Source organism: Felis catus, chromosome F2, assembly GCF_018350175.1.
Source record: "Felis catus isolate Fca126 chromosome F2, F.catus_Fca126_mat1.0, whole genome shotgun sequence".
Classification (NCBI taxonomy): Eukaryota; Metazoa; Chordata; class Mammalia; order Carnivora; family Felidae; genus Felis; species Felis catus.
Genome location: NC_058385.1, coordinates 51,913,096 through 51,926,817, shown reverse-complemented (window position 1 = coordinate 51,926,817; position 13,722 = coordinate 51,913,096). Strand labels below are relative to the sequence as shown.

At 34.7% G+C, this 13,722-nt stretch overlaps 1 protein-coding gene across 14 annotated transcripts in view; it reads right to left on the bottom strand.

Annotated features, from left to right (window-relative positions):
* OXR1 (oxidation resistance 1) overlaps positions 1–13,722 on the bottom strand; it is a 453,716-nt gene that overhangs the window by 19,082 nt on the left and 420,912 nt on the right. The window contains exon 1 of one of the 14 annotated variants that reach the window (XM_004000051.6): positions 1,823–2,104. The exons of 12 other annotated variants lie outside the window; for them this stretch is intronic. In XM_004000051.6, coding sequence (XP_004000100.1) covers positions 1,823–1,888 — 66 coding nt within the window. In that variant the 5' untranslated portion in view covers positions 1,889–2,104. Of the gene's footprint in view, positions 1–1,822; positions 2,105–13,722 lie in introns of those variants that run through there. One more of the 14 variants, XM_004000050.6, reaches the window with a different exon arrangement.

Below are 13,722 nucleotides of genomic sequence, written 5' to 3'. Positions count from 1 at the left end.
TAAAAATAGGCTTATAACATTCAGGCAAATAATAATTTATTGACAGACACAAAAAGGCAGGATACAGCATATGGTTACATCAAATATATAGCTTCAAATAAATGGTTAGAAATCAAAGCATAGGTTGTTTGTCAAAATAAACTCTAAAACAGCCTTAAAAAAAATAAAGACAGTAAGCATGCTTGATCAATATGGTTCTCACTAAAACTAAATGGCAAAGGTTTAACTTCATTCCATGTATCTTAGAGCACATTTACCTATTAGTTATTAGTTATGTTTCTGAGCCTGAAATTAACTCATTTGTAAAATGAAAATAACCTACATCTGGTTAACATGCAGAGTTACTGTAAGGTGAAATATGATACTACATAAATGAGCATTTAGAAAATTGTTCTGGTTTACATTCAAATACATCCTGGTAAGATAAGGAATGCGACAGAGTCAAGCTGTTTCTGTGTTCTATGACAGTTTAGTTCAGTGAACACTTCATACCTGTTTCCTCATCTTTAAAATGGGGAGTAATGCTGATTCTGCAAGGTTATTGTGAAGGTTAAATGAAATAATATATAAACTAGATGCAAGGGCAGAACTGAAGACCAGTGAGAAGCATGCTCTCATATCTGACAAAACCACACATAACTTCCTATAAGGTTAAAAACAGGAAATGGTGAGTGTGCTAATAATAATAAGTATGTGATGCACATTACAATGTCCTATAAAATTCAAAACATCCACAATTTTGCTTGTATTTATAACAGATTAAACTGTATTAAAGTCTTAGCAAACTAATGATAAACACTTATTTGACCAATCAAAAAATACATGAAGGCTCCACTATTCTTGGTTTAAAGAAAGAAAGAAAAAAAAAAAAGCTGTGTTACCTATTCTGATAAATCTGATCACAATTTTAACAAATTTAATCATTTCAGATGGCTACATCCCTCTGTGCTGATGTACTTTAAAAACAAAAATTTGAAATTAATCAACTTAAAAATAAAAAGACATAACAAAGTACTCTCAAACCCAGTAAAAGGTAACACCAGTGAAATAAGTTTAGTATTTTCATGAGCTTAACATTTATGGGTGACAGGTTGCTTTGGAGACATCTTCCAAAGTTATTCTTGGCTGTAAGTAATTATTTAGCTTTATTTAAATTACCCACAATTAAAGTAAAAATAAAATTAATATTCATAAGATAACTTATAATCCTAAATTACCATAGAAAGAACAACTGGCAACATAAGTTTCTAACAAATAATGTACATGTATTTTTACTGAAAACGACAGGAATCTCTAGTAAGGTTGAGATTTTCTCCGTACTAGAGTATCTTTTAAAGTTTCATATTAGTTTAGCACTACTGGAAACTTTTTGGATAGCTTAAAAAAGTCTTTTCTCAAAATTACTAAAATAATAGTCTTTATACACAATATTATAAATATATGTAGTCTTCGATCCAGTCAATAAAAATTAAAGTTAATTCATTCTGATTTTCTACTCAATTTATTTTTAAGAAAAAATTCTGAATATTTTCCTACAAAGGTCAGCTTAAATTAAAAAATTAAGGCAGCAAATAAAGATTCGATAACTTCCTGTTGATGTAAAATAGGAAAACCAAAAGACTTACAAAACAAAATTACAGTTTTTATTCACTTCCTTTTTTGAAGACATTTAGGATTAGCAGAAATAAAGGCAGTTTTCTGTAATCATACAACTTTGTATTCTATAAATATTCTTAAACTTTTAGAAATAGTATAATTTTTCAGCATGTCATCATAATAAGACTAGTAAATATAGAAATTGAAATCATTGACTAAGATTTACCAGGGTATATTTATGATTAAGTGGTTGATGTCTTCTCCCTTTTTTCCCATACCAGAGACGAGACATTTCCTTTCCAGAGCAAATTAAGTTACATCAAATCTCATAAGGAGTGTTTTAAAAAGCATTCTTCCTCTGTTAAAGATAAATTTTCCAGCACAAGAGCCCTACTACAGTGACAAAAACAGTTTGCCAGAGACAAAGATTTGATTGACAAGACAGAGAGCTAATCACTAAGTAGTATCCATTGCAAAGATAGTTCTGAGTGGAGACTGTAAAGCCAGGGAGGGAAGAGAAGGTTTCCCATGTTTAAGTTTGGTTGCACTGTACCCAAATGTGGAAGAAAAAAAAAGAAAAGGCTCAAAAGTTTAAAGACACAGAGCATGTATTTGCAAACACGAGTACACTAAGAAATACACTAAAAATATGTCATAAAAAAGTACTAAGTGCAGTTTCCAGAGCCCCTCCTAAAGTGCACAAATGATTTTAACTAACATTTTGTTTTGCTCATACAGTCACACAATTCTATTCTTTATTTACATCTAAACAATCCAATAAAATGTCATCTTTTATGTGAGCATTTTTTTAAGCAATGAGACATCCCTCTGAGAACCATCCAACCCTATAGGCATTTCATAGAATGCCTATATAAAAATGAAGCAAATCCACAAATAAATCCTATACAAACATTAAAGTGACCAGAAAATTCCTCTACCATTATGCAGTCAAATTTTAAACTGCATTTTCTAATACTAATTTCTTGAAAAGGTACTTATATTTACTATACCTACATATCAGTGGTACACTCAATCTAACCAAAGAAGTGAACTTTTAAGATTACATATTATGGTTATAAACTAAAACTACCTAGAGCTCAATTTTAACTAGAATATCAATGCCATAATAGTACACCTGAATATTTCTTCCATTTTAAACCAGGTCCTCTTCCCTTACATCGTGTGTTCACATAAAACTGTGTACACACAATGCCACCCTTCACACATGTACCACCACACCTATAGCTCAACATCTTCCTCCTCCACATTCCATGATGTGTGTCCACAGAACACAGCACACCCCACACTAAATATCCTCCTTCCCTCTCACACAAGCTATTCCCATCTCCCCAACCAGCCCAACTACACTTACCCTAACATCTCTCTCCCACAGTCCCCTAGAGGTACTGTAACTATCTCCACACTCACCATACTACACACAGTCTCATTACACATACAGTGCACCATGGTCCTGCCTCCCCTCATATGGCACACCCCCCATACACACCAACAACATGATCTGGCAGTACTGGGCTGCCATTTTGAAAACCTATCATCACTTACAGACAAATTTTCTGAAATTAAAAACACTATATATGTACCGAAATGTAGTTTAAATACAGAATACACACCCCAAGCATAGGATAGCTTATTTTGCTGGTTATCTTGTCAACATCCACCAGTACAGCTTCTTCCTAATACAGTTTTGATTTTGCTCAAGTATCTTTTTAGCCATGTCTCTGAGAAGGTTTGCTCCGTATCTGGACAGGATGGATCCTTACAGATCTAAACCAGTGGCTCTCAAATTTTAGCTTGCCTCACAATCATTGATATGAATCATTTGTTAAAATACAGAATGCCAGGTTCCAAAACTAGTTTCTGATTAAGCAAACTAGAGTGGGTTCTGAGAATGGGCTGCTAATGGTCTGGGGACCATACCTTAATGAGAAAAACTAAACCACAATGAAATGTCACCTCACACCTGTTAGAATGGCTATTATCAAGAAGAAATAACAAGTGTTGGTGAGGATGTAGAGAAAAGGGAATCCCTGTGTAATACTGGTAGAAATGTAAACCTGTACAACCATTATGAAAAACACTATGGAGATTCCTCAAAAAATTAAAAAAGTATCATATGATTCAGAAATCTTACTCCTGAGTATTTTTCCAAAGAAAACAAAAACATGAATTCAAAAATATATATTCACCTCTGTGTTCACTGCATCATTATTTACAATAGCCAAGATATGGAAACAACCTAAGTGTCTAATAATAGATGAATGGATAAAGGTGATGTGGTATATATAATATACAATGGAATACTATTCGGCTGTAAAAAAAAAAAAGAATGAATCTTCCCATATACAACAACATGGATGGACCTTGAGAGCATTATGCTAAATGAATTAAGTCAGACAGAGAAAGACAGATACTGTAGGATCTCATTTATATGTGGAATTTAAAACAACAATAAAAACCAAGTTTACATATTAACAGACAGGTGGTTGCCAGAGGCAAGGAGTTGGATGGAGGCAGGCAAAATGGGTGAAGGGGGTCAAAAGGTGTAAGCTTTCAGTTCTAAAATAAATAAATCATGAGGATGTAACATACATGGTGACTAGTTAGTAATATTGTATTGCATATTTGAAAGTTTTAAGAAACTATGTCTTGAAGTCCCCATCACAAGAAAAAAAAATTTAACAAAATCAGGTGACAAACGCTAATGTTACACTTGTTGTGATGATCATTTTGCATTACATACAAATGTCAAATCATTATGTTGTATACCTGAAATATACTATATGTCAATTATATGTCAATAAAAAAACTGATTTAAGCTATTTGAGTGTTTTTCAGTGTCTTGAAACCAAATATTTCCTAATAAAAACATATCTAGCAGACATAAATGGAGCTCAGTAAATCTCTTTCTTGTCCTTTTTTTCAGTGTTTAGAAAACATACGAGGTCACTTAAATACTTCTAGATATCCCAGAGATTGAAGGAGATTTAACTTTACCATTAGTGTAAAATGACAGACTACAAAATGAAGTGCTTTTAAGAATATGACAAGTTTAAACGTTGAACATAATTCATAATTCAACCTGTTCTAATTCAGATATTCAACTTAATAATCTTTTTTCTTTGGGGCACCTGGGTGGCTCAGTTGGTTAAGCGTCTGACTTCGGCACAGGTCATGATCTCACTGGTGATGACTTCGAGCTCAGCATTGGGCTCTGTGCTGACAGCTCACAGCCTGGAGCCTGCCTTGGATTCTGTGTTTCCCTCTCATTCTGCCCCTCCCCGACTCATGCTCTGTCTTTCTCAAAAATGAAATAAACATTAAAAAAAAATTAAATAGTAATCTTTTTTCCTCTACTTTCTTTATTGGTGTTGAAATTATATCTTATTTCCTCTGAGTTGGGAGTAGTATACCAGAAACAATTATATGAAATATACTGTACTCAATATTTAAGGTAATATAAATAATTTTAATATTTAAAATCATAAATTAGTCTCTCATTTATCCATCCTGCCTCTTCTCAACACCCATATTAAATAAAATTTTGCACTTTTAATGGAAATTTTACAACCCATAATTTTTGGTTAGTTACCAAGGGAGAATATTAACAAAAAGCAAAACAGTTCAAACTTTGCTGAGGTAGATAACATCCTAAGCTAACATTTTTATTAGTCAAAACAGACAATATTAGACATGATTGATGAGTGTCAAATGCTACTGTGAGAAAGTTTATACAGTCTAGTACTGGAGATCTGCTCTATAGCATAGTGCTTACAATAATACTGTATTGTATACCTGAAAATCTAAGAGCGTAGATTTTATGTTAAGTGTTCTTATTACAAAATAATAATAATAATAATAATAATAATAATAATAAGAGGGTAGGAAAAAACTCTTGGAGATGATGGATGTATTTATGGTACAGACTGTGGTGCTGGTTTTTATGGATACTTATGGATGTATAAGTCTCCAAACTTATCAAGCTGTACATATTAAATATGCACAGCTTTTTGTAGGTCAATCCTACCTCAATGAAATGGTTTAAAAAAAAAACTTCATTTAGTAATATTCTTGAAGAAAATTTATATTAACTCATAAATTCTGTTTTAATCTAGAAAATAATACTTTAAGAACTTAATTGTCTGCAATAGATATCACATTGACAGTCCCCCAAATTCTAATTGCTTTTAATGCTTTTGATTTCTACCTTTTTGTCAGACATTTTAAATTACTTTTGGAGTTATGGTTTGTAATATTATGTGATTTGATCAACATAAAAAGTATATTTTTCTTTAATTGCCTTTATCTAAGACAAGCGACCTCTCTATTTAATGACTTAGACATAGAGAGTACTTTCACTTTGAATAAAATCAGTTCTGTATGGATTTTGCTAGCTAGGCAGAGAAGTGGTTAAGAAAGTTTGTTTCATTTTATATATTGCCTCAATTTTAATTTTGGCATTATGTATGCTTCAATTAAAAAAAAATATCTTTCTGTTTAGGGCACCTGGGTGGCTCAGTATGTAGGTTAAGCGTTCAACTCTTAATTTCAGCTCAGGTCATGATCTCATGGCTTGTGGAATCGAGTCCTGCACTGGACTCTCTGCTGGCAGCATGGAGACTGCTTGGATCCTCTCTCTCCCTCTTACTCTGTTCCTCCCTGCTTATGCTTTCTCTCTCTCTCAAAGATACATATTAAAAAAAAATCCTTTAAAAAATCCTTCTGCTTAATGAAGTATTGGAATACTCATTATCTGACAACTTAAGAGAGAAAATATTAACCAAACAATTTAAGTCATCTCAGAAAGCAAAAACTGAATGAAATATATTTTTATCAATACTTTGGCAAGGGTGAGAAATGAGGACTAAACCAAAGCATATTGTTCTAATACTAATCATTACTTAAAATTTTTTTTTCTGAATACTTTTTATTTTTTAAATTTACATCCAAATTAGTTAGCATATAGTGCAACAATGATTTCAGGAGTAGATTCCTTAATGCCCCTTACCCATTTAGCCCATCCGCCCTCCCACAACCCCTCCAGTAACCCTCAGTTTGTTCTCCATATTTAAGAGTCTCTTATGTTTTTTCCTCCCCCGTTTTTATATTATTTTTGTTTCCCTTCCCTTATGTTCATCTGTTTTGTCTCTTAAAGTCCTCATGAGTGAAGTCATATATTTGTCTTTCTCTAATTTCGCTTAGCATAATACCTTCCAGTTCCATCCACATAGTTGCAAATGGCAAGATTTCATTCTTTTTGATTGCCAAGTAATACTCCATTGTGTGTATATGTGTGTGTGTGTGTGTGTGTGTGTGTGTGTGTGTGTGTGTGTATACACCCCACATCTTCTTTATCCATTCATCCATTGATGGACTTTGGGCTCTTTCCATACTTTGGCTATTGTTGATAGTGCTGCTATAAACATTGGGGTGCATGTGTCCCTTCAAAACAGCACACCTGTATCCCTTGGATAAATACCTAGTAGTGCCAACTGCTGGGTTGTAGGGTAGTTCTATTTTTAATTTTTTTTTTTTCAACGGTTATTTATTTTTGGGACAGAGAGAGACAGAGCATGAACGGGGGAGGGGCAGAGAGAGGGAGACACAGAATCGGAAGCAGGCTCCAGGCTCTGAGCCGTCAGCCCAGAGCCTGACGCGGGGCTCGAACTCACGGACCGCAAGATCGTGACCTGGCTGAAGTCAGACGCTTAACCGACTACGCCACCCAGGCGCCCCTTTTTTTTTTTTTTTTTTTTTAATTTTTTGAGAAGCCTCCATACTGTTTTCCAGAGTGGCTGCACCAGCTTGCATTCCCACCAACAACGCAAAAGAAAGCCTCTTTCTCCGCATCCTCGCCAACATGTTGTTGCCTGAGTTATCGATGTTAGCCATTCTGACAGGTGTAAGGTGGTATCTCACGGTATTTGTATTTCCCTGATGTTGAGCATTTTTTCATGTGTCGGTTGGCCATCTGGATTTATTTGGAGAAGTGTCTATTCATGTCTTTTGCCCATTTCTGCACTGGATTATTTGTTTTTTGGGTGTTGAGTTTGATAAGTTCTTTATAGATTTTGGATACCAACCCTTTATCTGATATGTTGTTTGCAATTACCTTCTCCCATTCTGTCGGTTGCTTTTTAGTTTTGCTGATTGTTTCCTTTGCTGTGCAGAAGCTTTTTATTTTGATGAGGTCCCAATAGTTCATTTTTGCTTTTGTTTCCCTTGCCTCCGGAGACATGTTGAGTCGGGAATTGCTGTAACCAAAATCAAAGAGGTTTCTGCCTGCTTTCTCCTCACGGATTTTGATAGCTTCCTGTCTTACATTGAGGTCTTTCATCCATTTTGAGTTTATTTTTGTGTATGGTGTAAGAAAGTGGTCCAGGTTCATTCTTCTGCATGTCGCTGTCCAGTTTTCCCAGCACCACTTGCTGAAGAGACTGTCTTTATTCCATTGGATATTCTTTCCTGCTTTGTCAAAGATTACTTGGCCATACATTTGTGGGTCCATTTCTGGGTTCTCTATCCTGTTCCATTGATCTGAGTGTCTGTTCTTGTGCCAGTACCACACTGCCTTGATGATTACAGCTTTGTAGTATAGCTTGAAGTCTGGGATTGTGATGCCTCCTGCTTTGGTTTTCTTTTCAAGAGTGCTTTGGCTATTCACGGTCTTTTCTGGTTCCATACAAATTTTAGGATTATTTGTTCTAGAGCTCTGTGAAGAATGCTGGTGTTATTTTGATAGGCATTGCATTGAATATGTAGATTACTTTGGGTAGTATCGACATTTAAACAGTATTTGTTCTTCCTATCCAGGAGCATGGAATCTTTTTCCATTTTTTTTGTGTCTTCAATTTCTTTCATAAGCTTTCTATAGTTTTCAGTGTATAGATTTTTCACCTCTTTGGTTAGATTTATTCCTAGGCATTTTATGGGTTTTGGTGCAATTGTAAATGGGATCGATTTAATCATTACTATTTTAAAAATGAAAACCACTATTATGCCATATAATCTTTTGGCACATAATACTAGTGAACTCATATTTTAAAATTTAATCAACAAGTATAAACCTGGGAGGTAAACTTCTAAATAAATCGATTAAAGTTAATATAATAAAGTCAATTACTTAATTGTTTTTACCATTCTAGGGGCAATCGATGTTTTAGTTAGTAGGTCTGGAGTATGAAAGATACTGAAGTAGAAGTGGTATAAAATTAACTTTAGAGATGAAAAATGGAAAAATTTTTGCCAGCTTTTATCCTAAAAAGAGTGAAAGTCAACCCAAAAGAAGTGGGACAAAAAAGCAATGTAGCTTAAAAAGCTCCACTTTTGAGACCTGTGTCATCAAGCAGCAAGACTGGCATACCCAACACGTGACACTTTGAAACCCAAAACTTTCAGAGGATTCTAAATGAGAGTCTCTTGAAGTTGGTACTTGGGGTTGAGGGTAATACCACCTGAAGGGTGCAGTCATGAGCCATGTGGTACTTGGTGCCAGAATAAAATTGACTTATATTACTGTAGTATCACTTTCATTTCATGATAAGAAATTTTAAAAATTCCATTTATAATACAACAGATAAATTTAAAAGATGAATGCAAAATTCACATGAGTCTTAAAGACAGGCTTCAAAGATATTTTAAGCTTATCAGGGTAGCCACTGCATTAGACTATACTATTAGATTCTTGGGCACTTGTCAAGTACATCAAACTTCAAAAGGTATTTGATGGACAAGTTCAAGAGGTGGTGATGAATGACTCACAGTCAGGTATGTTTTTTGGTTTCCCTCTTCTTGTAGTGCCTCTGAGTACACAATATGATAAAAATCTTTTGGTGTATAAAGGGAGCTATGCCTGAAGTAATTCTGCCTGAGTGTTATTGATAAAACAAACAAACAAACAAAACAAAGAAACAATATGCTTTTAAAAATCAAGGCATAAAATAATTAAACCATTCTCCATAGTGAACCAAATTTATGTTTTAGGTATGCAGATGCAACACACAAAGTAAGAGGAATTTTTTGAAAAATATTTTATACAATGGAACTTCCATGACAGGAACATGAAAATTAAATTACAGTATGGTCAATGTAGTGTGAAACAATGTTCCACAGTCTTAGCATTGCATATGTTTAACACAACATGTGAAGTGATGACATGGGATAGCAGAGTGGTTTTTCCCCTTCTATTGTACAATGTCATCACCTAAGGAGCTATACAGAATACGGACTTTGACTTGGTCTGAGGTGACCCTGAGGCAGTAAGTTTTGAAAGCTCCCCCAAATGATTAAAAGTTTCTGCCAAGGGGCGCCTGGGTGGCGCAGTCGGTTAAGCGTCCGACTTCTGCCAGGTCACGATCTCGCGGTCTGTGAGTTTGAGCCCCGCATCAGGCTCTGGGCTGATGGCTCAGAGCCTGGAGCCTGTTTCCGATTCTGTGTCTCCCTCTCTCTCTGCCCCTCCCCCGTTCATGCTCTGTCTCTCTCTGTCCCAAAAATAAATAAATGTTGAAAAAAAAAATTAAAAAAAAAAAAAAAGTTTCTGCCAAGACTGAGAATTTGGTATGGTGAAAAGGACCATAGGCTCTGAATTACCGATTAACTATTATGATTTGCTACAACGAGGATTTGGGCTAAGTAAGAAACAAGTTTAGAGAAATTATCTGTAAAATAAAGATGACAGTCTATGATTAGATGGGTTGCTCTAGATCTAAGACAGAATAACATTTTGATAACACTGTGGGGAAGCTATCAGCAAAATCTAGACTGTAGGACATCCTAGAGAAAAAAAAAACTGATTTCTTAAAAATGAAAATTACAAGGAAAAAAACAAAGCACAGCAAAGAAATAGAGAATCTACATTTACAGAGACTTAGGAGACATTTTAACTGACTGAAACATTTGGAGCTTAGTTGCATCCTGATTCAAAGAACAAATCATAAAAATACATTCATGTTACATATATTTTAAACATATTTATGACATTTGAAGAAATGTGAACTGGGGAAAAGGAAGGATCATAGAATAAGTCGATAAAGCACAGTGATTGGTATATGCAACTTCATTATACTATTTATCTCTATTTTTGTTTGTTTATCAAATCAAGGCACTGTCATCAGTAAATAGTGCCAATAGGCATCTTTCCCCACCTTTACCTTAAGACCTTCCAATACTTTGTTGAAATGTCATTAGAATACTTCCCTTGTCAGTGAAAATCCATAAAAATAATCCCTATCAAAACCAAAAAGTAACATTTTTCACAAAACTGCAATGCACCACATAAACCATTAGCCTCACTACACATGCTCTCTACTTGTCATTGGACACTGGCAGAAACCAAGGGAAAAGAATCTACCATAAGTACCTCTTTCTCAGTTGAAAGGGAAGGTCATTAATCTGCCAATAGCAGAAGGATTCATAATTAAGAAATTTAAGATATTACGGCTGAAAAAAAAACAAACTTGAGGTAAGGTGATATATGTTTTTTAATTTTTAAATTTTTTTTTTATTTATTTTTTAGACAGAGAGAGACAGAGCATGAGCAAGGGAGGGGCAGAGAGAGAGGGAGACACAGAATCTGAAGCAGTCTCCAGGCTCTGAGCTATCAGCACAGAGCCTGACGCCGGGCTTGAACTCACAGACTGTGAGATCATGACCTGAGCTGAAGTCAGACGCTTAACTGACTGAGCCACCCAGGCGCCTCGGTAAGGTGATATTTTTATGCTAACTACATTTGTACTGACTAAACTAGAATAATAAAGAGTAGATGGTAAAGAATATTAATCTTTTACACACCCTGAGTCATATGCATAGATTTCTCAGGTTTTTTTCTCCCAATAATCAGGAATCTTTGTTCTGATGGGTCATTAGAGGCTCTTACTTCTGACCACTTTAAAATTGGCTAACTCTGCTCGCAGTGAATGTAGATTTCTGCTGCTCTCACCTCTCTCTGGAATTTACTATACAAATTTCTAATTCTGTACTCTTTTCTTCCTTTTCTCATCATTTCTAATTCTTAAATTCCAATATTTTCTAATGATCTTCAATAGGACTTTCAACTTGAGGGGTACCTGGGTGGTTCAGTCAGTTGAGCGTCTGACTTCTGCTGTGCGGATAGCTCAGAGCCTGGAGCTTGCTTCAGATTTTGTGTGTCCCTTTCTCTGCCCCTCCCTGGCTCACACTCTGTGTCACTTTTTCTCTCTCAAAAATAAATAAACATTAGGGGCGCCTGGGTGGCTCAGTCGGTTAAGCATCCAACTTCAGCTCAGGTCATGATCTCACAGTTTGTGGGTTCGAGTCCTGCATCAGGCTCTGTGCTGACAGCCTGCTCAGAGCCTGCAGCCTGCTCCAGATTCTGTGTCTCCTTCTCTCTCTCTGCCCTTCCCCCCACTCACGTGCACATTCTCTCTCTCTCAAATATACATAAACGTAAATATTAAAATTTTTTTTAAAAAGACCTTAATTTAAGAACATTAGAAATTGAAAAAAAATAGGACTTTCAATGTGCATATTTCAGAACTGAATTTATTTCAAATATTATAGAATTTTTCTTGGTATCTTAAGTGCACATTTTAGTAATTTGGGGTGCCATAGTTTGGATTAAATTTTAACACATTTGAGAGTAGTGATGAAGGTAATGTTGAATCTATAAAGAGCTAATAAACAGTGGAGACACCAGGGAAAATAATCCTGGAAGATTAAAGAATAAATATTTTCAGATTATCATAGTATATAGAGAACATTTGTTGCTGACGTGCATCAGAAGAACAAAAACAAATGGATTACACTTATAGAGATATGTTTCTTTAAACTCACTATTCAGAAAGAACTTTCTAACAGAGTTCTCCTAAAATGAAAAGTACTGCCCTTTGAGGTGATAAACTCTACCACGGAATTATGTTAAAGCAGAACAAAGAACAGTGTAAAATAGGAGAGGCTGAACTGCCAGTTAATTCTAACTTCCAGCATCCATAAATTTATGACCAATTTACTACAACTGGCATAAGAACTTATTTTAGGATGTAGACTATCATGAAAAATGAGCAAAACTTTTATATCCTATTTTAATCTATGCCCAAATTTATTCCTTAATCCGATAAACAGCAATATAAAAATAATATTGAGAATGAATTATATGCTTGCATTGTTCTTAGCTCTGAGAATACAGTCATGTATGAAGCTGACAAAATCCTGCCCTCACGGCGCTTACAATGGGAAAGGGACCGGACTCACACAGAAGAGAAGATGGAGCAGAGTAAGTTAATCATATGCAAAAGTTTTCCCAATGTATAAATTTCTGGTTAGCAATATATTTCTGCCTAAATAGCAGTCAGGGATGATAATCTCCCAAGTATCAAGGAAGCAGAGTAAGCAGAGCAGAGTAGCTAGTTTTAATCAAACAGACTGATGTCCATGTTGGCAGCCATAGTAAGTTCATCCTATATTCTAAGTCACCTATTCTCCGTCTCTAGGTAGAAAAAAGCCCCCCAATAGCACTTCACAGTTTGAAGTATTTATTTTTACCTAAGTGCTCTAAAAAAAATTCCATTTGTACAATGAGAACATTTAAAATACTTATGTCATTATACATTTGTTTACCAACATTGAACCCTAATGTAAACAATGGGCTTTGGATTAAAAAATACATACTTTTTAGGCACTTAGTAACCATCGGGCACTAGAGGAGCATAAGGTACAAGAGAAATACAATACAAGCAATATGCGATTATAAATTTTCTAGTAAATCCATTAAAAAAAGTTAAAATAACTGTTTTTTACTTAACTCAATATATCTAAAATACTGTCATTTCAACATAATCAATATAAAAATTAATGATATTTAAAATTTTTCTTTTAATTCTAGATCTTTAAAATCCAGTATATAGTTTGTATTTACAGGGAACATGTTAATTCATACTAGCCACATTCCAAAAGTGTTGAATAGCTACATGTGGGCAGTAACTATTGTATCTATAGGAATTCGTATGTTCTGCACTACAGCACCCCTCAAGTCAGACATTAAATTTTCACAGGAAATACCTAATGGTGTTTAGATTTAGATTTACTTAGATTTCATAAAACTTACAGTGGAAAATTCATTTATCCTAGTTGTTC